At 38.9% G+C, this 21,187-nt stretch overlaps 1 protein-coding gene across 1 annotated transcript in view; it reads left to right on the forward strand.

The window, feature by feature from the left end:
- Nucleotides 1-21,187, forward strand: part of LOC140736333 (uncharacterized) — a 457,303-nt gene that overhangs the window by 174,993 nt on the left and 261,123 nt on the right. The window contains exons 39-52 of the mRNA XM_073062333.1: nt 962-1,127; nt 4,573-4,785; nt 6,496-6,666; nt 6,815-6,952; nt 8,453-8,502; nt 9,787-9,907; nt 11,411-11,496; nt 11,729-11,858; nt 13,335-13,525; nt 14,464-14,551; nt 17,239-17,359; nt 17,659-17,837; nt 18,711-18,857; nt 20,017-20,141. Coding sequence (XP_072918434.1) covers nt 962-1,127; nt 4,573-4,785; nt 6,496-6,666; nt 6,815-6,952; nt 8,453-8,502; nt 9,787-9,907; nt 11,411-11,496; nt 11,729-11,858; nt 13,335-13,525; nt 14,464-14,551; nt 17,239-17,359; nt 17,659-17,837; nt 18,711-18,857; nt 20,017-20,141 — 1,926 coding nt within the window. The remainder of the gene's footprint in view (nt 1-961; nt 1,128-4,572; nt 4,786-6,495; nt 6,667-6,814; nt 6,953-8,452; nt 8,503-9,786; nt 9,908-11,410; nt 11,497-11,728; nt 11,859-13,334; nt 13,526-14,463; nt 14,552-17,238; nt 17,360-17,658; nt 17,838-18,710; nt 18,858-20,016; nt 20,142-21,187) is intronic.

Raw genomic sequence — 21,187 nt, forward strand, 5'->3', positions numbered from 1 at the left:
TGTTGAATTAGAAAAGGGTTTGCTGTCCATAGTACCGGGCAGCCCTAATACTTGAGGAGCTAGACAGCAACAAGCTGCTCTTATAAATGAGCAGTTTTAATACAGTTTCAATTCTAACGAGTGGAAAATTGGCCAAGTGCGTCCTGCCCATGAGAAGCACGACAAATCGAATTTAGCTAATTGCTGCTCAATCAATTGACTCTCAATTGTCAGTAAGGTAACGGAATTCTCCATTGATGTTTACCCACCAATAACTTGCAAATCTTTGTTAGGTTTGAGTTTCATCAGGATCACCAGGCTTGAGATCTCATATCAGTGTTGTCCAAGTGTGGATCAAGGTGAGAAGAGAGTTGTTACCTTTGATAAGAAGCGTCGAGGAGTTCAGGTAAAACTGAAGTTGATGGGCATTCAGTGAAAAATTCTCCATTCGCACATATGGACTCTGCCTCTGGATATTGAGAGGCTGAGTCAAATGGTGAAAAACTGGATGTTGGAGTTCAATTTAAGTCTGAGATTATGTACTAGAGGAGCCAGATCATTACATAAATAGAGAAAGATATTAGCTGATGAAAGTATTAGAAGCATCTAGTTGACAGGCTTGGTGAGTGGCTAGGAAGGCCTTCATAACAAGAGGACTGGAAGTTAGAAACAGGGAAGCATTGTTATGAGGTTCATAGCCTGGGAACATTATTTCCTGAGAATGTTTTGTCATTTACCTTCAGGGGTGTATTCAACAAAGTGAATGTTCAGCTCTTTGTGTGTACACGAGTATAAACGATGTCAGTGAATTGTCATTAATATAATTAATGTGCCTTGTTTCTGCATGATCTAACCTCTTGAGGTGCATGCATGTTAGCTTTTTATATTGTAATTACATTTGTTGTAAATATTTGTAGACCTGTAATGAATGCAGGGAATTACTAAAGCCACACAAACTAACCACATAACCCTTCTTTTGCAGTCTGCCAGACACTTTGGTTTGTTTTCTTCATGGCACTAATATACTTAGATCCTTGAATGCACAGCAAACACTGGCCTTAATAGAAAGGGTAAATGATGTCTGTGGGCCGGGAGGCTCAGCCAATGGAACAAATGATGCAACATTGCTGACCGATGAGCAAAGGAAGGTAAACAGAACCAAATCTGTGGAAAAATAACTGTAAATGTGTCTAGTTATACTCAGAAGTACTGAACGTTTATAGCTAAGTTTATGGAGATTTATTGTAAAATGACACAAATACTTTCACCGAGTTTTAAACAGGTCCTCTATTGAAATCCTAAAGTATAAAATCTGTACCTTATTGTATAATTGATCATTGATTCTTTTCATTATTTTGAAATACACGGTATTTTCAGAATTATTGACACCTTAGTTCTCTTTTTTTCATATTCCTTCATCAACCTACCAACAAATGATTGTCAGCCTAAATCTTAAAGACTTCATTTGATCCAATGTCTGTACTCAACATTAATTGTACAGTATATTGCATATTATAATCTAGTCCATTAAGTTAGCTGTCATCTTCAGGGAATTTGTGCACAGCATCAATCTGATCAAGTTCCCAAGCTGTTTGTTCCAATAATTGGTCCTTGATTGTTTGCCAGACAAATAATTGAGAGCACAGGGGTTTTCCAGCTTCTGACAGCAATGCATATAAACGTGCCTTTCCAGAGGGAACAAGCCAAAAATAAGCAAACAAATGGGATTCTGCTTTATATCTCAGGAGGCTTTTCACTGGAGAGAGGGAATAGTTATTCTCAAAAGAAGAAAATTGGGATTAGCTGAAAAATGCCTTAACAGAACTGCTTTGTGTAGAGATGTGCACTGCACACATCCCGCCAGATTCTACGTGCCATAGCCACTGCCATGTGAAGCTACCTGCAGGCTTGTCTCTTTCTCTGCCTCACCTCCAGCCTCACTCATTACTGCCTGCCACGACTCCTCAAAATCAGTGAGACCCAATACAGGTTAGGGGACTGCTTCGTCAAGCATCTTTGCTCTATGCCACCAAAGGCAGGAACTCGCAGTTGTTACCCATTTTATTTCAGCTTCCCACTCCCATATCGCCACGTCTGTTGACGGCCTTCTGAACAGCCACGATGAAGCTGAAACTCAGGTTGGAAGAGCAACAGCTCACATTTCATTTGGGTAGTCTCTAACCTGATGGCATGAGCTTCAATTCCTCTAACTTAATTTCTTCTTTTCTTCTTTTCTTCCCCCCGCCCCCTCTTTTACTATTCCCTGTTCTGGTCACCCTCTCATCCCATCACTTTTAATACCTGCCTTTCTTATCTACCCATCACCTCCCTCTGGTGCCGTGCTTCCTTCCCTTTATTCCATGGTTCTCTGTCTTTTCCTGTCACATTTCTCCTCCTTCTTCAGCCCTTTACCTCCTTCACATATCACCTTCCAGCTCCATGTCCTTCCCCCACCCACCCACTTTCCATCTCATCTGGCTTCACCTGTCGCCTGGCAGCTTGCACACCCTCCCCCACCCACCACCTTTTTCTGCCACCTGCACCCTTCCTTTTCAGTCCTGATAAAAAGGTCTTGGCCCAAAATATCGACTGTTCATTTCTCTCCATGGACGTTGCCTGAGCTGCTGAGCTCCTCCACCATTTTGTTTGTAAATCCCTTTTCCCACATTTTCCAAAATATGTGACCTCCTTATCCTTCTGACTGGAAGTTACCACCTCACACTTATCCACACAAAAGCTAATTTACCTATTTGGAAACCTTTATGCAAGTTTGTTCACATTCTGTGTGCTGTCACAGTTCTCAGCAATAAACCGTGTTCTCAATTTGGCCTTGTCTGTAAATATGTGATTTTACGAATGAGTACAAGAGGTCTAATGGATGGCTGGGATTCCCTTCATCCTATCCTATTCCCTTCATCTCAAGGCACGTGAAAACTTTTAGCAATGCTCTCTGCAGAAAACTTGCTGGAAGGGCCAGTGAACCTATGTCACTGTCCTCTCCAAGGCCAGCATTCCTATCATTGAGGCCCTAGTTACTCACAATTGTCAGGACTAGGATGTTTTGAGGATATGCAGCATCCACAAGTGACTACTTTAAATGGAGAAAGAGCGTTCTGGGTGGTATTGAGAACCCCGAACCTCATCAGGAGCACACAGAAGCCCAGCATAAGCAGCAAAAGGAGGGTTCCATCTCATGAAATACACCTCCACCTGTCCAATCTGTCATAGCTGTGGAAGAGTCCGTAGTTCCTCATTAACCTCAGATCCTATAAGACTGGAGTGGAAAACAAGTCATCCTTAATACCAAGAGACTTGCTAAGAACTAGTTCAAGTCACATCTATTACCCTCTAAGGTGCCTCATGTTTATCTGCAGTCAGATAATCCACAGGGAACAGCAACTTTCAGCTGTTTCACGTTCGGTATTTCGCAGACCTCCTCATCCATGCATGAAAATGAAGAAGTTTGAAACATCCCAGAAGTCAGATGACACTGCATTTGACTTTTTGTCCTGCCATTTCATGAATCATTAATCCAGCAACAGAGGGCTAATTTATTAAAGAGAGGGGCACTTTGTATGCAAAGGAAGGCTGTTGTGGGCATGGTGATCCCATTCAAATAAATGTGACTGGCACCCCTGTGGAGAAAGGTACAAGGGTGAATTATTTTATTGTATGTTCAATATTTTAATTATTTGTTAGTATTTTAATATGTTTTAATAATTCATTAAATCTTTGAATTGATATGAAATTTAAACATCTCTGACTAATGGAAACTTTAAAAACTTGTTCAAAGCCCGCTGAATACTCTGGAACTTCTAACAGAAGCCTGCTCATGTTTGACCTTGTATATCTGAAAAAATAATGCCCAATTGGTTAATCCAGGTTGTGGGCTGCAGGGTCCAGAATTATATGGCCCATTGTTAGATCACTGGGTTTATTGCTAACTTTTTTGAAGCTACCTTGTTTTATTTTCTCAATTAAGCTGTGAATTAACTGGTAATAGTACCGTGTGCTCCCGAGCTACTGACATGATGAAGGAAGCCCTGAACACCACCTGAGATGGAGGACCTTCATTGCTGCCCTAAATGCCAGCGGCATAACAGATAGTTAAAAATAGTATTGGGTGTGAGCCACAAAATTGACCAATGTGCAAAACTTTTCACCTTTTCAATATTAAAAACTTCTGGCTTCTGGAAGTGGTCTCTTCACCACTCTAGATTCTTAATTAATCTGTCATTCAGAATGACAGCAACCCCCAGCGTTTTGTGTGTGTTGCTTGGATTTCCAGCATCTGCAGATTTTCTCTTGTTTGTGAAGCAGAAGGACACCTTGTTTTCTGCATATTGAGCTGTGATTGGCTGCAGTGTTCATTTCGGGGGTTCAGAACAATTCGAGCCATAAAGTGGCATACATCTACATTAATGTGCAATATTCTCATGTCCTTAAATCAGAAACTCTCTCCCTCGTAACCACCCCCATTTATTTAGCAAGCACAATGGGAACATCCAGATATAAAATAAATATTACCAGTTCATTTAAAAAGTAATTTAATAATTCTTAAGTCCTAATGGTACTACTTAATGTTTTTTACAGCTCTCAATACTTCTAGTGAGCAAGTTTACCATTTTCCCAGCCAGCACTCTGAATAGCTTGGGGCAAACAGCTGTTGGACTATCATTCTCACAGATTAGAAGTATTGATGGGAACAATCTAGAGAACGCTCTGCCAAGCCTGAGTAAAGTTAAAGGCTGGAATCTGGGCCAGGCGAAAATAATTGTGGCAAAGTTACTCAATCAAAACTTCCAGGTAACAACTGAAAAATCTCAAAATTAAATGTATTGTTTTAATATATTGTGGATTGAAGTGATTATATATTTGCACTGGTTCTGTAGTACTTGAACTGTTCAGGAATGCTTTATAGCACATGCACTTTAAAGTAATTTGAATTTATAGTAACAAAATAAAAAAATGACATTTGGACATTTCCTAAACTTATTGACCAAGACAGTGAAAAACTGTGTGGATTATAATGGGAGGTTGTTCAGGAATTACCTGTCATGTTTTATTGCAAATGCTTGAACTTAAAGTTATTCTTAGTACAGTATTTTCTAAAGGTTAACTTGTAGGTTGAGTCGGTAGTAAAGAAGGCAAATGCAGTGTTAGCATTCATTTTGAGAGGAGTAGATTATAAAGGCAAGTATGTAATACTGAGGTTTTTGTAAAAGATTGGAAAATTGAGAGCCGCATTGGGCCCCAAAGAAACAACGTACTAGTGTTGGAGATGGTCCAGAGGAGGTTTATGAGAATGATCCTGGAGATAAAAGGGTTAATGTATGAGGAGCATTTGATGACCCTGGTACTGTATTCACTGAAATTTAGAAGAATGAGTGGGGATCTCATTGAAACCTACTGAGTGTTGAAAGCCGTAGGTAGAGTGGACATGGAGAGCTCTGGATAGAGTAGAAAGCCTTAAAATAAAAGAACATTCTTTTAGAACAGAAATGAGGAGATATTTCTTTAGCTAGAAGGTGGTGAGTCTGTAGAATTTCATTGCCACAGATGGCTGTAGAGGCCGAGTCATTGAGTATACTGAAACCAGAGGTTGATAGGCTTTAAATTAGTAAGAGTACCAAAGGTTATGGAGAGAAGATAGGATAACGGGAAAAGTAATTCAGCCATGATCAATTAGTGGAGCAGACCTGATGGGCTGAATGGCCTAATTCTGCCCCTATGTCTTACAGTACTTTGAAATAGCCCTTGGAATTTACACTCAGTGGCCACTTTATTAGATATATCTGCACATCTGCCTATTAATACAAATATCTAATGACCAATCATGTGGCAGCACTGAAATGCATAAAAGCCTGCAGAAGTGGTGATCAAGAGGTTCAGTCCTTGTTCTGACCAAGCATCACGATAGGGGAAGAAGTGACTTGGGCCGTGAAGTGGTAGTTGCTGGTTTGAAAATCTCAGAAACTGATGACTTCCTGGGATTTTTTCACAAGTCTATATTTTACAGAGACCGGTGTGAAGAGCAAAAAGGAACATCAAGTGAGCGGCAGTTCTATAGGCAAAAACACCTCGTTAATGAGTGAGCTCAGAGGAGAATGCTCAGAGCTGTTAGGAAGATGACACTAGCTCAGATAACGGCGCGTCACAACAGTGATGTACCGAAGAGAAACTCAGGGTGCCCAATATGTCGAACCTTGAAGCAGATGGGCTATAGCAACAGAAGACTACGAGCATATATTCAGTGCTGCCTTCATTAGGAACAGGAGGACACTAGTCAAGTGGCCACTGAGTCTATTTCTCTTTGTGTGGATAGTTTATACAATACAGCTCATTAAATCTGACAGAGCTATTGAATGTAAAATAAAGGCAGCTTTAATGCCACGTTACATGAGTTGTAGATGTAATTTAGATATAATACCCAAATCAGATGCACACAGTCTTGCTGTCACTTATTATCCACCTTGAGCTAACTTCTTCTTGTTACCTTTTTTTTTGAAAACCTAGGTCAATAATTCGCAGAACCTGCTGAGCCTGGGCAGTTTGGTGTCTGGCATTCCGAGCAGTGTGTTTGAACGCATTGATCCAGAGGTGTTCAAGGGGTTACTCTCTGAACCAACGTTTGTGGAAAACATTGGAGCAGCTCCACAAACATTAAGAATAATCTGTGTTCTGCAGGTGAAGGATCTGGTATCATACTGGATTTAAAATCTAATTTGTTTCTTTTTTTTGTGCTCCGTATTTCTCAGCAGTCTGGTTGTTAACATCTTTGTGTATTAGTTGTATTGTTCAGATTTCAGCCAACTTCTTTATCATTCAAACTCAGGTGCTGAGGAGTGAGAGAAACCCTCTAACCATAGTGAAGACCATTCCATCTGTTTTGGCCAAGGAAGTCCCACCTGTACTGTTAAATTCAAACCTAACTCTTAAAGATGTGAACGACAAGCAATGGGTTCCCAGTCAGGTAAATTGCGATTGTTGTTAAAAGTTTGTTGTTGTTTTATTGAAATAAATAGTTGGACATGGACAAATAGAAATATTCCTCAGTGCTTCAAGTGGTCAGCCGGCTGGTGGCGTAGTGGCATCAGTGCAGGACTTTGGAGCAAAGGCTCCCGAGTTTGAATCCAGCCGGCTCCCTTGCATGCTTTCCATCCGTGCTGGGTTGAGCGTCGAGCTAGCAACTCGGCCTCGTAAAAACAAGAAAGCCTGCTTTAAAAAAAACCCGCTGTCGCGATGGCATTCCGATGGCTCCACTCGGAGTTGAGGGCTTTCTCTTCTTCCCTTCCTCAAGTGGTAAGTTACAAATTGAAAAAGAGCAGTGGAGAACCAAATTATAGGCCAGTGGTTCACAGAGAAACAATGGCAATGCACCCTCCTCAGGCCATTTCTGGTTTGTGTGCTTGTACGTTGGAAAATGGAAGTTCAGAGACCAGCTGTGGGTCAGATGTGAGCACCCCAGAATACCCCTTGGTAGAATGAGCTCATTGAGATCTCCTACCCAAAGGAAAATGTTAATGCATGTGAGTGATTCATGTAATTTTTATTGTTTTTAGTTAACTTCTAGCATGTTAGGTAAATGCCTTTTTTTTTGATTATTCGAACTTATTTTCATTGTTTTCAATAGTCGGGCTATCAGGGGCATTTAAAAGCCAATTTGGAAGCACTGAGAGTGGCAAGCTGTGAAAGGTCATTGGTGTATTTGGGGGGTGGTATCTCAGGAGCTACAGCTGATCGCTCACTCTGCCTTTTGGGAAAATGTAAATATGACCATTCAAAAATCAATGAGTGTGGCTATCAATGAGTAAGAAAGTGTCGCCATCCGAAAATCTTCAAGTGAATGCAGGCAGCAACTGAGTCAACAATCCCTCTGCTGTCTGTAAGGAGTTTGGACATTCTCCCTGTGACAGCATGGGTTTCCAACAGGTGCTTGGGTTTCCTCCCACATCCAAAGACAGACAGGTTGGTAGGTTAATTGGTCATTGTAATTTGTCCCGTGATTAGGCTAGGGTTAAATCAGGGGTTGTTGGGCAGCGCGGCTCAAAGGGCCAGAAGAACCTACTCCACGCTGTATCTCAATAAATAATTTTTAAAAAATCTTGCAGAAGAGTAGCTGACTGGTGACTTGCACTTGGCACCATGTAAAGGCAAATCCAGGGGGAATGGAACATGAGCAAACTGGCTTTGCATTACAAAGTTAACAGTGATAATAGATAACAGGACAATGGATACTGTTCAAACTTCACTCTGAAAATAAATTCTCTTCTGAAGCATTCTAATATCCATTCTAATCAAAGAATTAAATCCACAAGTTTTCCTGATAGTTTTGAAGTGACTAGAATTGTATGTTGGGATGGGAAGACACAGTGCATTTCGTGTGAGTCACCGAATGTGGTTTTGTACTCAAGTATATGTAAAAGCAGTTATTGTTTTAGTATATTAACATTTCATTTGCTTTAATCCTCAGGCTGCAGTGTTCTTTGAAAGCATTATCAGAAGCAGTAATGATTATAAGAAGTGAGTAATACTTACATAGCATTGTTTATGTTCAGTATATCCCTGCAACACCATGGAATCGGAGATCGGACATTTGGCTTTGTTGTAAAATATTGGTTTATGACAATATGATTCTGATCCAGTCAATATTGTTAAGAAAGTTGTTTCATTAAGAAATTAGTCATAAGAATAAAATGGCTTACGCTATTAAAGTAAATAACAATTTTCAAAGCCCTTTTGCAAGCAAAAGTAAATATAAGAAATTTCAGTAACCCTTATGCCACTCATGATCATGGTTCAAGTGGGAGATCTGCTGACTTGATCCAGGAAACAAACAGTTCTTAAGTGTTCACACAATCTTTTTGAAGGCCTGGTTGCAGTGTATTGTGAGAATATCATCTCAGTTTATGGCAGCTGATTCTCCCAAATAATCCCTGTCCTTTCTATAAGTGGAAGGTCCTTCATACAAATAATAAACAAATTCTTGTCATGTGGCAAGTCTTTCTGTCATGTGACTATTGCTATAGAAAGCCAGTGATTTTTAAGCATTAATTACACATACCGAGGATTTGATAAACAAAGTAGTTCACATAATATCTATTTTAAACTATTAGAGTCTTTGCCATTTTCTGTGCCACTGTACAAGGTATAAGAAGTTCACAAGTAAAGGTGCATTGCTTTTATACCAGTTGTACTGAGGATTTACAGCTCCCAGCAAAGCTTAATCATGTTAGTGACTTTTTCATTTAGAAAAAGACCAACAGAGACATTAAAGAAACTTCTTAAAATTGTGTTGGCTTTGGATACAAAATGATACATTTGTTGGAATTTCCAAATCTAGATGTTCTGAATGCTAAGGCACTCACTATATTAACCATCATCTTTTACTAATCACCATCTTAACCGAGCAGGGAGATCATTCTTAGAATGCAAAGCTCACTTTCACTATCACGAGGGCACTATCAGGAAATCAGAAAAGGCTTCGAGGAGAGTACGTAAGAGAGAAAGGAGTAGAACTATCTGCTGAAAGGCTGAGAAGGGGTGGATGGAACGGGAGGGGGCTCTCATGGTGTTTAATGAGAAAAATTTAGACTAGTTCTGCAGAATATGCCATTTCCATGATGTATCTTTGTACAATTTGTACAATTATTTGTAATATATATCTAAATCAGGCATGTAATCATTCAGTGGGTGGGTATGGCGCCAACTTAAATGTAAGTGTTGCAAAAGCAATAAAAAGCACATGTTTACTATTTGAAATTGAGATATTCAAGAATGAACTAATGAAGCCCTTGTGTATTCCAGATTCTCGCCCTCTGTCCTTCAAGGCTTCAGCTGTGGTGCAGTAAAGACCCTGAATTTTACTTCATTTATTGAGCTTGTTCAAGCCATGAAATATAAAAGGGCTGTACTTGATGAAAGCCAGGTGAGGTCATTTGCAAAAACCTACCACAGGAAGGCTTAAACGTCTGCTCCGTCATTGACCATTGCTTCTGTGCGGCTAAAGTTTAAAAGTTACTTGTGAAGTGTTGGTTGACACATGGGAAAGTTAAAATGAATAACATGAAGTTTTTTTTAAAAAAAAACAAGGTGTTAACAGTACATAAATCTGTGTGGATGGGTTTGTTTATTTCCTGTTGAAATGTCTTACATAAATACATGAAAAATTGGATAATTTGGATTCAGAGAGAGAGACAGAGAGATTTTGGCTCTGCTGGCCAAGAAAGCACTAATCTTCCTTCTCAGCTCTTGATTCCCAGACTCTCACAGTTTGAGGCACAACTGAGTTTTAAGTGATATTGTGGTTTCTCCTTCCAAATCAATGCCATTTTTGAGTGAAAATATATATTTTTTCTCAGCTCTCTCTAATCTTTATTAGCCTTAAATCTATATCCCAGTGATTGACCTTGCCACTAAGATCTCATCCAGGCCTCACACGATTTAATATAGCTTGATTAAATCTCTTTAATTGTATGACTATTCTAATAAAGCCAGCCTTCAGTTCTCACTTAGAGGAGATTGACACTCTTTACCTAAACTGACCTCCAATGATTCCAGCCCAAAATGAAGTAGCCTAGTAACCCGCTCATTTGTAGCAAGGTAGCCATGTTAAATCACGTTAAGAATGAAACTCAATGTTCCATCTGGCTTGAGTTTTAAGCACTGAATGGCAGAGTTGTTCCTGACTATTGCATCCTTACAAAACCCTTTTCATGAATATCTAAATTGGGAAAGGTAATGCAAGACTAGTTAAGCAAATGCTGGGAATAATCATACCTATTCCATATAGACAGTATGCCAAACACTTCCATCACAAGCCTTGGGCATCCGCTATTCCCTCAGCAGAATAGACACCCCTGCAGTAATGGTGCATGAAGGAGTGTCTCTGGGGTGAATTGCCTTTATTGACACTAGACACCATGAAGTCCCTTAGCAGATAAGAATCCCTCCAGTTTCCATTTTTTTTTTGTCCTCAATCAGCAAGAGGAGCTGAGAATGATCATGGCATTGAGATTGCATTGCATTGGGGATTTTGGTGTTCATCTCCAGGTGTGGTTCCGTTTCCTTGATGTAAACTTCCAAAGAACTTCGTAGCAAGCATTGCCTCTTCTTCTCGTTGGGGAGGACACATCAGGGTCCTCATAATCTTTTCAGATGCTGTCAGGCAGCCGGTAACCTGGACATACTTCTTTTAGTCCTAATGAAGAGAACTAACAAACACAAAGATAAAAGCTGTAAAACCAAAGCATAGAGAAAATGAACGTGGGCTACAGTGTTATGGAGGGTGCAAATTGAACAGCCAGTTAAGAGAGCTCATTGCCTCTCAATTGAAGAAGAAACTGTATGAGTTTCTCTCACAAAGCTTTCCTAATCTGTTGATCTGGTATTTTTACCTCATCTAATCATTAATTCCTTTTATTTCTTACAGCTGAGATGCATATATTTTAAACAAAATGCCCACAGGAGACCAGCTGACATAGATGTATTCCCTGTGAACGTTTTCCTATATTTCAAGTAAGTTTGTTTTCTTTTAGATCATTCAAGATTGTAAAGAAGCTTATCAGGCCTTATCATTCTACTTGTTCCCCATCCTTTTACTTTATCTCTGTATAGTGTGTAAAGTTGTATCATCAAATGGTATTTTTTGTAGCCAGCTTTAATTTTAAATTTTAAATTTAAATTTACACTGTTTGAAAAGAGAAAAAATCATTTTTAGTATATTTAACCAGTATTTCTAACATCATAGCTCTGCAAACTTCAGAAAATCTCAAAACTGCAAGGCATTCTTCAAAGCTGTTGGGAAAGCAAACATTGATATGTTACCAAAAGGTTCATCAAGAAGACAAAATCTGTTGGATGATGCCCTGACATGTTTGGTAAGGAAAATGTACCTAATGGTTGCAAAACAGATCATTGCAAACCCAATGATCTCCAGTGAAAGTACTCCTCTCTTAATTCATTTGTATCAGACAGGAATATCTGTATTACATCAGATCAGTGCAAAGAACATGACCGAGTGTTTGCTGCAGTATTAAGGAAATATGCTGCTATGCAGATCATTTACATTAAAGCTCTAGGTCAGATTGGGTGGAGGATGGGAAGATTGGTGATTGATTGATTCAATGAAAGAATTACAAGAGACCAGCAGTTTCACTGTTAAGGCTGGCAGAGCTTTGGGGTGGAAGACTGGGGCCAGGGACTTTGAAGACCCTGAAAATCTAGAAGAACCGTAGATGGTAGCATTTTGAAATACATTCAGCTCAGTGGTATGGAGTTTCTGAGAGAAAAAAATTTACATTGTTCCCCTTTAAATCTGTGCGCGTAAGTAATGAGCTAAAAGTCCATTTACAAGTGTAATATTTAATGGTGAAATATATTATTGTCGCAACATTTTAGTGTCTGTTAAAATGGTAAAGGATTTATCCACTTTCAGTGAAACACTTTTGAAGCAAGGTTCCCTTTATTTTGTTTTACACAGCTTCATGTACCACCATTGCTCTGAGAAGGAAATTTTTACACGGACTGAAAACTGTGCGGCACTTTAAATGTTTTTCGTTTGTAATCTGCAGTCTATGAATATCTAGCATGAAAGTTGAAAATTCACATACCTTTAGAACATAGAACAACGAATAGTACAGCACAGTACAAGCCCTTCAGCCCACAATGTTGTACCAACACTTAAACCCTGCCTCCTATATAACCCCCCTCCCCACCTTAATTCCTCCATATACCTGTCTAGTAGTCTCTTAAACTTCACTAGTGTATCAGCCTCTACCACAGACTCAGGCAGTGCATTCCACGCACCAACCACTCTCTGAGTGAAAATCCTTCCTGTAATATCCCCCTTGAACTTCCCACCCCTTACCTTAAAGCCATGTCCTTTTGTATTGAACAGTGGTGCCCTGGGGAAATTAATTGAAGAATATTATGAAATACAGTACAACAAAGAAAATCTTCCAAGTTTTGTAAACTTTTTCTGGAATGCCTTTATTCCAGATGCAAGGCAGCAAAGGCTATGTACGTGGGACTATTTTAGTTACTGCGTAGCTGTGCACCCGCACAGCTTAGGGGGAACAGTGTTTTGTGGTTTGCCTTGAACAAAAATCCTAAGATTAGAATTTCTAAAACTTAAATGTCCTGAGCTTCTGATTTTTTTTCACTAACCTGACTTTATTTTTCAACCATCATGAACTGAGACGCTGACATTATTTCCTTGACATTCTCAATGAGTTGTGGCTTTATTATTTCATTCTAATGTATTCTTCATTAGTGTAAGATTGATTCAGTTTGTATGAAAATGAGCATATCCATGATGGCTTAATAATACTGTATTCCTTTTGTTATGATTATAGGGAATTTCAGGCAGGAATCTGACAAGGGACAGTGTGACAATACTGGGCAGATTGGTCTGTGACCTCCCTGGATCAGTTATCTCTGAATCTGATATTTCTATTTTGGATGAATTAAAGAAATGTACTTCATATTCGGAAAGTCAAAAGAGAGCAATCGAAGGACTACTGAAGAGTGGAAAGACCAGATACAGGTGAGTTTGAGACAGTTTGTGGATGAAATTGGACTCCTGAAAAATTCGATAGTGTATCAACAGAGGAGTTGCTCTTCTCTTTTTCTATACGGGTCTTACAAACTTAATTTCAAAGATGTTCTGAGCTAGGGTGGCACACAGTTACACTGATGAAATTCACTGGTTGGGGACTGATGAATTCTGACCAACTCAACTGTAAACAATTCATAAGGGTTTACCAGACAGTGCTGGGAGTGGAGTAAAGTGGATGGGGCGGGGGGTGACATTGCCTGGAGTAAGAGGATGGAGAGGTGACCTGCAATATTTTAACGGAGTTAGTGGATGGAGCCTGCACAACACAGGATGTACTTTTTTGAATTTGCATTCTGCCCTATAACTTGTAAAGAATTTCATATTCCATTCTGAAATAGGCCTATTGCTGATTGGCCTCTATTGCCCACAGGACACATCGCATCCCTACTTGTGATCATATATATGTACAAAGTAATGCTCAAATGTCTGATATTACAAAGGGAACAGCATTGCAAAATGACTTGATTAGCTGTAAAGCTCTTTGGTACACAGTGGTTGGTTGTTAAGACCCATACATATATATGCAAATCATTTAACATAGACTGAAGAATTTTAAGTTCTTGTATGTTTTGTTTAATACTACAGACTGAAAGGAGTATTGACTTTTATTAGATTGCATAAAAATATGATTCAAATAGAGAAGCTTAAAAAAACTGTGGCCACACAATTTTTTGTGAACCATAACAAGAACTTTCCATTGGAAATTGATTAGTTTGAATGAGTTATGAACATTCTATGAGACCAAAGCTTGTTCAAATTAAAATTATTCAGGATGCCTACTAGGAGATTTCTGTACAAAGCTATTTATTATGTTAGTTAATCTCCAAAGGGCTTTTTAGTTAAAAATTTGTTTTTTTTCTTGATAGTACTCCTTCAACATGGTCATCATCTACTATATATGAACTGGGAAATTTGCCTTTGACTTTGACTGACACATGGAAAGAAGTAAACGAGGTATGTTTATTTGGTTGAACTTAAGTCAAAAAGAGAAACCAAAAAAAATATAGAATCCACTTACAGTCCTACTTATTTCATTTTAAACCCCACCTTTTTAACCAAACGTTGTCACCTCTTTTCTACTTACTTGGTACAGTATCAGGTTCTCTAACATCATTGTGACAACTTTGAATCAGTTTTCTACATTGAGGATGTTTTTGAAATTACTTGTGTCGTGTGACACTGCAGTTGTTTCATGAGCCAATTTCTCCATCACTGAGGCTATATTGATGTCCTCAGCAGGGGAAACTAATATGCAGAAGTGCTCAATTCCTTTGATGGCAGCCTGCACGTTGGATGCAAGGTGAATGATGGTAGGTGGTACGTATATGGTATCATGCAGAGCAGATAATAGCAATCCCTCCAGTACTTTGGTTCATGCCAAAGATCCCATTTTGAAGAGGATTGCCATTGGTAGGCCTCGCAACCAAGCACCAAATAGATGCCATTAACGGGGAGTCATTGGAGGGTCATGAGTGGTAGAGACTTTGCACATACTGTTACCCAAGGGGAGAGATTTAAATGTGAACTGAGAGGTAACTTCTATACACAGAGCATAGTGAGTACCTGGAATGTAGGGGGTATAATTGTAACAGTCAAGAAGCATTTGGATAGGTACATGGAGTGGAGGGGCTTGGAGGATTATAGGCCAAATGTGGGCAACTGAGACTAGCAGGAAGTATGTTGTGATTGGCATGGACCAGTTGGGCCACACAGCCTGTTTCTGTGCTGTGTTACTCTCTGACTCTGAATCAGACTTTACCCTGTCTGCCATTGAACAACTTCAGGGCTGGGGATTTATGTTGTCCATTATAGGAAGAGTGATAGCATCCCTCAAAGCAGTTGTATATACAGAATTCATTTCCATGGGCTGTGCAATATTCTGCTCCCCTCACAGATCTGGTATTGTTATCTAAAACTCTGGAAAACTCCTATAGTTGTGTGGTGGAGAATGTATTGATTGGTTGCTCCATGGCCTGGTATGAACACACCAATGCTCTTGAACAACAAATCCTACATAAAGTAGCGGATACAGCCCATCACCGAGCAAATCTGGGCAGAGCGCTGTAGCAGGAAAGCAGCAACCTTTGGACTCACTTTCAAGGACTCTTCCATCTCGTGTTCTCGATATTTATTGCTTATTTACTTGTTATTATTTTTTCTCCCTCTTTTGTATTTGCACAGTTTGTTGGTTTTTACACATTGGTTGGTTGTTTGTCGTGTTGGGCGTGGTCTTTTATTGAGTTTCTTAGATTTACGCGTATGCCCACAAGAAAATGAATCTCAAGGTTTTATATGCTGACATATTCGTACTTTGATAATAAATTTACTTTGATCTTTGAAATAGAAAGCAGAATCATAATCAAACTAACTGTAATGTAAAGACACTGAATGCATTGACAACCCATTCGCTCAATGCATGGTTCCTTGGTTCCTCTATTGGTTTAACAGAATAATAAATTGGTTCATCCTTTGTTCAGCTTCTTTACAAAATTACTTGGAGTAAATCTTTGTCTTTATTCTCTGGTATCAATACATTGGCTTGGCATGATGCTCAGAGAAACTAAGACACCCCAGGTAGTATGCATATGTCGAAACTTACCGATTGATCAAACCATGTTCAGCCAGGGTATGTGGGCAGAATGAGAATGTGCATGTCTGCGATTCTATTAAAAGTATCAAGGAAAGACGAAGAAGGGGATTCCTTTCTGTGTCAGTCACCCTCCTGAGCAACTGAACCACACTTACTCTCTTGGGATGGTTCTCTTCCCTCTCTCCTATCCTCCCCCCCCCCCCCCCCAACTACCCCCACCACCGGTCGACCTCCCGGTCCTCACCACCCCCATCCTTACCACCCTGTCTTCAACCCCCCATCCTTACCCCTCCCGTCCTCACCCTCCTCCCCCCTTCTGCCTTCCTCTTCCCCTCCCCCATTGTTTAGGCTGTACACCAATAGTGACACCTTGCTCTCAGGTGTGGGTAAGCATACCCAACCAGGGTCACTAGTTGAAAAAAAGCAGGGACAGAATGAGGAGTAGTGACTAACTGGGCAAAGGGGGAATTAGCATTGGCAACCTATTCTGCCACACCCAGTGCTGTAGGCAAATGGTCAGAGTTCTCACACAACTTCTCACAAGGCCAGAACAACACATGCTTTCTGGTTCACAGTAATCCAGACCTTTTTGTTTTACAATCCAGTTTATTTCATAAACAGCCCATTGTTGGATTGCACTGATCTTAAAGAGTAAATTAAGGGATATCAAATAGGATATGATTTGTGAGATTTGTATTGTGTGAATCCTGGAGGTCTCATTTTCAATGTGCTCAGCTGCCAGCACCAGTCTTTGCAAGCTATTCAGCATTTAAAAGTGGAAAATCCAAAGGTTCCTACAGGAATGAAAATTAAAATAAAACAAAATGCTGATGCTGAAAATCTGAAATAAATTCATGAAAAAATTTAGCAGTCAAAGACCTGTTTCTGTTTCCATGGTTGCTGCCTGACCTGCTAATTGTCCCCGGCATTTCCTATAATAGAGCCTTACTGTGGACTAGAATGGTGGGTATTAGGGGTTTTGTCAAAGAGATTCATCAAGGAACTGATTGAGACGATGTATAAATATTTAAATGTTTTTGATTAATTGCAGGTTGTCATTAAAGAAGCACTCCCAAGATTTATCAAGAAAATAAAATCATTGAAACCACCCAGTGATGTCCTGGCATTTATAAAGCAGCTGGATTTACAAAAAGAATCATACAATGCAACAAGTATGTCCTAAATATGAATGTGTAAGAGTAATTAAAGGAACAGTGCTAGGCATATAAATCATACCAATACCGTGTGTGTGTATATATACATATAAATATATATATATACACACACACACATATGTGGCAAAGGTTTCAATGTAAACCAATTTGGCAATATACATCATGAATCACATTTCAGATTCCGATGTCTTCCTATGAATTAGTGAAATGTTTTAAAGTCACAAAACGTAACAATTTTAATTATTGTTTATTAGGCTTAATCAGCAAACTGAAGTGTTTTATCTCTTTTTGAGCAGACTGTATAGTGGGGCAGATAAAAGCAGAAGAAATTAATGATTTGACCCCCGCCATCTACAATGTGAACCAGCTGGATCTTTGTTTGAGTGATCGTGTTTTGGACAACAATATCCTTCAACTGGGAGCACTTTGCTTTGACCCTTCTCAGCTAGAAGTTCTGAAAAACAGATTGCTACGGGTAATGAGCACACTATGATTCATTCACAAAGGAGCTGCTAATAGAATCATTCAGAATAAATTGAATAATCCAAAACCAATAAGCAGACTTTTTTACAAGTCAAATCAACCTTCTAGAAGATCCTTGCCAGCAGCTGGAATTATAAAATCGGAGAACGTAGGGTGGCTCTGTAACATAGATGTTAGTGCAACACTCTTACAACTCGGGGCATTCTATAGTTCAAAGTTCAGTTTTGGTGCTACCTGAAAGGAGTTTGTACATTCTCACTTGTGACTGTGTGGGTTTCCTATGTGCACTTCACTTTCCTCATACAGTCCAAAGCAATGCTCCCTCCAATTTTGTCTACAGCTGTGCAGACCAACCATTGTTCTGAGCGGGAAACTTTTACACAATCGGAAAACTGTGTGGCATTTTAATAAAACATTAATAAAAGAAATATCCAGCTGCAAGATGACAAAGGCTACGTGCGCGGGAGCATTTCGGTTACTGTGCGGCCGTGCACCCACGCAGCTCAGTGGGAACAGTGGTCCAAAGATATTAGACGTTAGGTCATTGTAAATTATCCTATGATTAGGCTAGGGTTAAAAAGGTGGGTTGCTGGTTGATGTGGCTCTCTGGTTAAAAAGGCTGTTTGATGCTGTATCTCTAAATAAATAGATAAACGATTGGAATAGAAATCAGTATCTCCTTTTCTCTGCTGGTCTCTCCTACTATATTCTCTTTCTTTCCTCCCTTTCCACCCCTCTAGCAATAAGCTAATGGAGTCAATCTGGGACCAAATGTTTTAAATACAACAAAATATTTAAAGTTTTAACTAAATGTTGCAAATTCTGTTGTTAAATAACTGAACATTATTTCTGTCTTCTGAAATAGATTTACCCTAAGGGGCTCCCCGAAGACCGGATTCAGTTTTTGAGGAGCATAACCACAGTGTTCAATGCAACAGAAGTCAGCAGCTGGAATATCAGTGAAGTTGACACTCTTGCTGAATTGATGAAACCCCAACTGGAAAACACCATGGTACTGAAACCAGCAAAATATTAATGTAAAAATATCATTGCTTTGCAAAAGCGACGACTTGTTTCTGAGGCAGCTTTGGGTTGAAACCAGAAAGTTTAATTAGATTTGTGCAGAATTATTGTTAATTAGGCGAGGAAGCAGGAGTTGGGGGTTTACTTCCTTTCTCTGTGGCTTCACGAAGAATTTCTGAATGAGGGGCAGGACATTTTTTAACTGTAATTAGAATTTTGTTAAATGTGAACTCTCCCCTGTTTCCATAATGCCTGACTCTGTGGACTAGAGTCTAAAAGTGAATATAGACAGGCCAGGCGATGGAGCAAAAAGGTGCCAGATACTTTCCATTGAGGGGCGCAATTCAAAACTTGTGAATTGCATGGCATGTCCTCAAGCGGGGGACAAACCTAACATATGGTATGGTTTCTCTGCATTCACAGGTCCAGGTGTTACAGATTACCCCCATTTTACTGTGTCGGTTCTTCATCAGCCTTCTTGGGAATGAGTGAGCGTTAGGACCTGTTATGGGATATGGAGACAGAGTGGGAATTGGAGCTGATGTCAAATTTCAATCATGCTCCTATTGAATAACCAAAAAGGCTCAAATGCTACTCCTTCACATGTTTTAGGCTATGGACCTTGACTTGGAACAGAAATGTAAAATATAAAATATAAATTGTAAAATGTTTCAAATTTTCTAGTTTTTATTTCTTTTGAAGTTGGCCCAGTTTTGAAAGTTTTATTGCAATATTTTACAAAAGTACATTGAAAAGTGAACATTCAAGAGAAAATATGAATGCACAATCACTCATCTGTTTATAATAATCATTTAGTGTCAAGAGTAATGTATTTTATTTTAAACCCTTGGATTGCCAAAGAAATTAGATTTCAGTTGCCCAATCTGCCCAAATGACGACTTAGAGAAGAAGTAGGCAGTATTTCCCCTTGGGCCTAATAGAGAGCCAATGGCAATGCATAGTCTTCAAATAAAACAGGACACATCTTGATTCTGAACAAAAATGTAAAATGTTGCTCTACCAGCTTTCATTTCCATTGATAAAGTTTTATTGAAATATTTATTCAGCAATGATTTGAGAAACAGTCAGAAGTATTTAATATGCACTCTTTGTAACATTCATGTTAATCTTTAAATCTCCTTCTGCAGGTTGTATCCATCATAACAAGATATCTGCAGTTAGGTGGAAATCTAAATGCTGTTACTTTGAAAGCTATTGGCGGAGTAAACTTGTGCCTTTTGAATGAGAGCCAGCTGATAATTTCAAACTTAATGTAAGTATTGAATCTTTTATTTATATATGAATTATATTATATATATATGATTATATTATATATAATCTTTTATATGAAACAGTAAGTAATGTGGAAATATTCCAAGGAATTTTAAAGATGAGGATCAGATCGGAAGAGAATTTTGTAGAAGACCTTGACTAGGAGTCTAATCAATGAAACAGCTATCAAGGAAAATGTTGAAAGTAGGAAGAGAGGCTGTAAGGGTCAAAGGATTTAGGAATGGTCTGGAATAAAATGGACTAAATATTTCAAAGTTATGAGCAGAGGGAAGGTGAGGATTTCATGTTGAGTATAATTAGGATAGAAAAAATGAACCAGGATGCAATTCAGGTGGAAAATTATGGACAGCAAAACATTTTGATGTATATGGATGAGACTTTGTGTGTTTGAGGGAATGGATGTAACTTTAAATCTAAAGCTCAAAATTCAGCAGGTAATCACTCATGAGGAGGATGATATGAAGGTAATTAATGTGCTTTCATTTCATAGTCTGGCAGCATTCACACTTCCACTAGAGAAAATTTGATCCAAGTCAAACTGACCTGTATTTCAAACTGTGATCCCAGAAATAACAATAAGTTCTTTATTCTAAGACCAGATTCTTAAGGCAGTAGGGTCGATCTGAAATAGGCCCCAGTGGCTGATAATAGGCTGTTTATTTTAAGAGAATTCCTGTGGAAATGAATTTGCCTAAATATCACCAAGCATTTTAGAACCAGAAACAGCTTTAATATCACTGTAATATGCAGTGAAATTTATTAACTTTATAGTAGCTGTGCAATGCAATTCATGATAAATATAGAGAGAAAAATGCTTAGTGCAAAGATGCTTAGTTTGCCATTATGTTAATATTTTGCAGTATTGAATTGACTTTATTTCTTACATCCTTCAATTACATGAGGAGTAAAAATCTTTACGTTAGATTTCCGCCCGAATGTGCAATGTGCAAATTATAGTAATTTGTAACAAATAGTAGTATACAGTAAGATGTACAGCAGAACAGTCAATATAACTTAGAAGTACAA

Source organism: Hemitrygon akajei, chromosome 11, assembly GCF_048418815.1.
Source record: "Hemitrygon akajei chromosome 11, sHemAka1.3, whole genome shotgun sequence".
NCBI classification, from domain to species: domain Eukaryota; kingdom Metazoa; phylum Chordata; class Chondrichthyes; order Myliobatiformes; family Dasyatidae; genus Hemitrygon; species Hemitrygon akajei.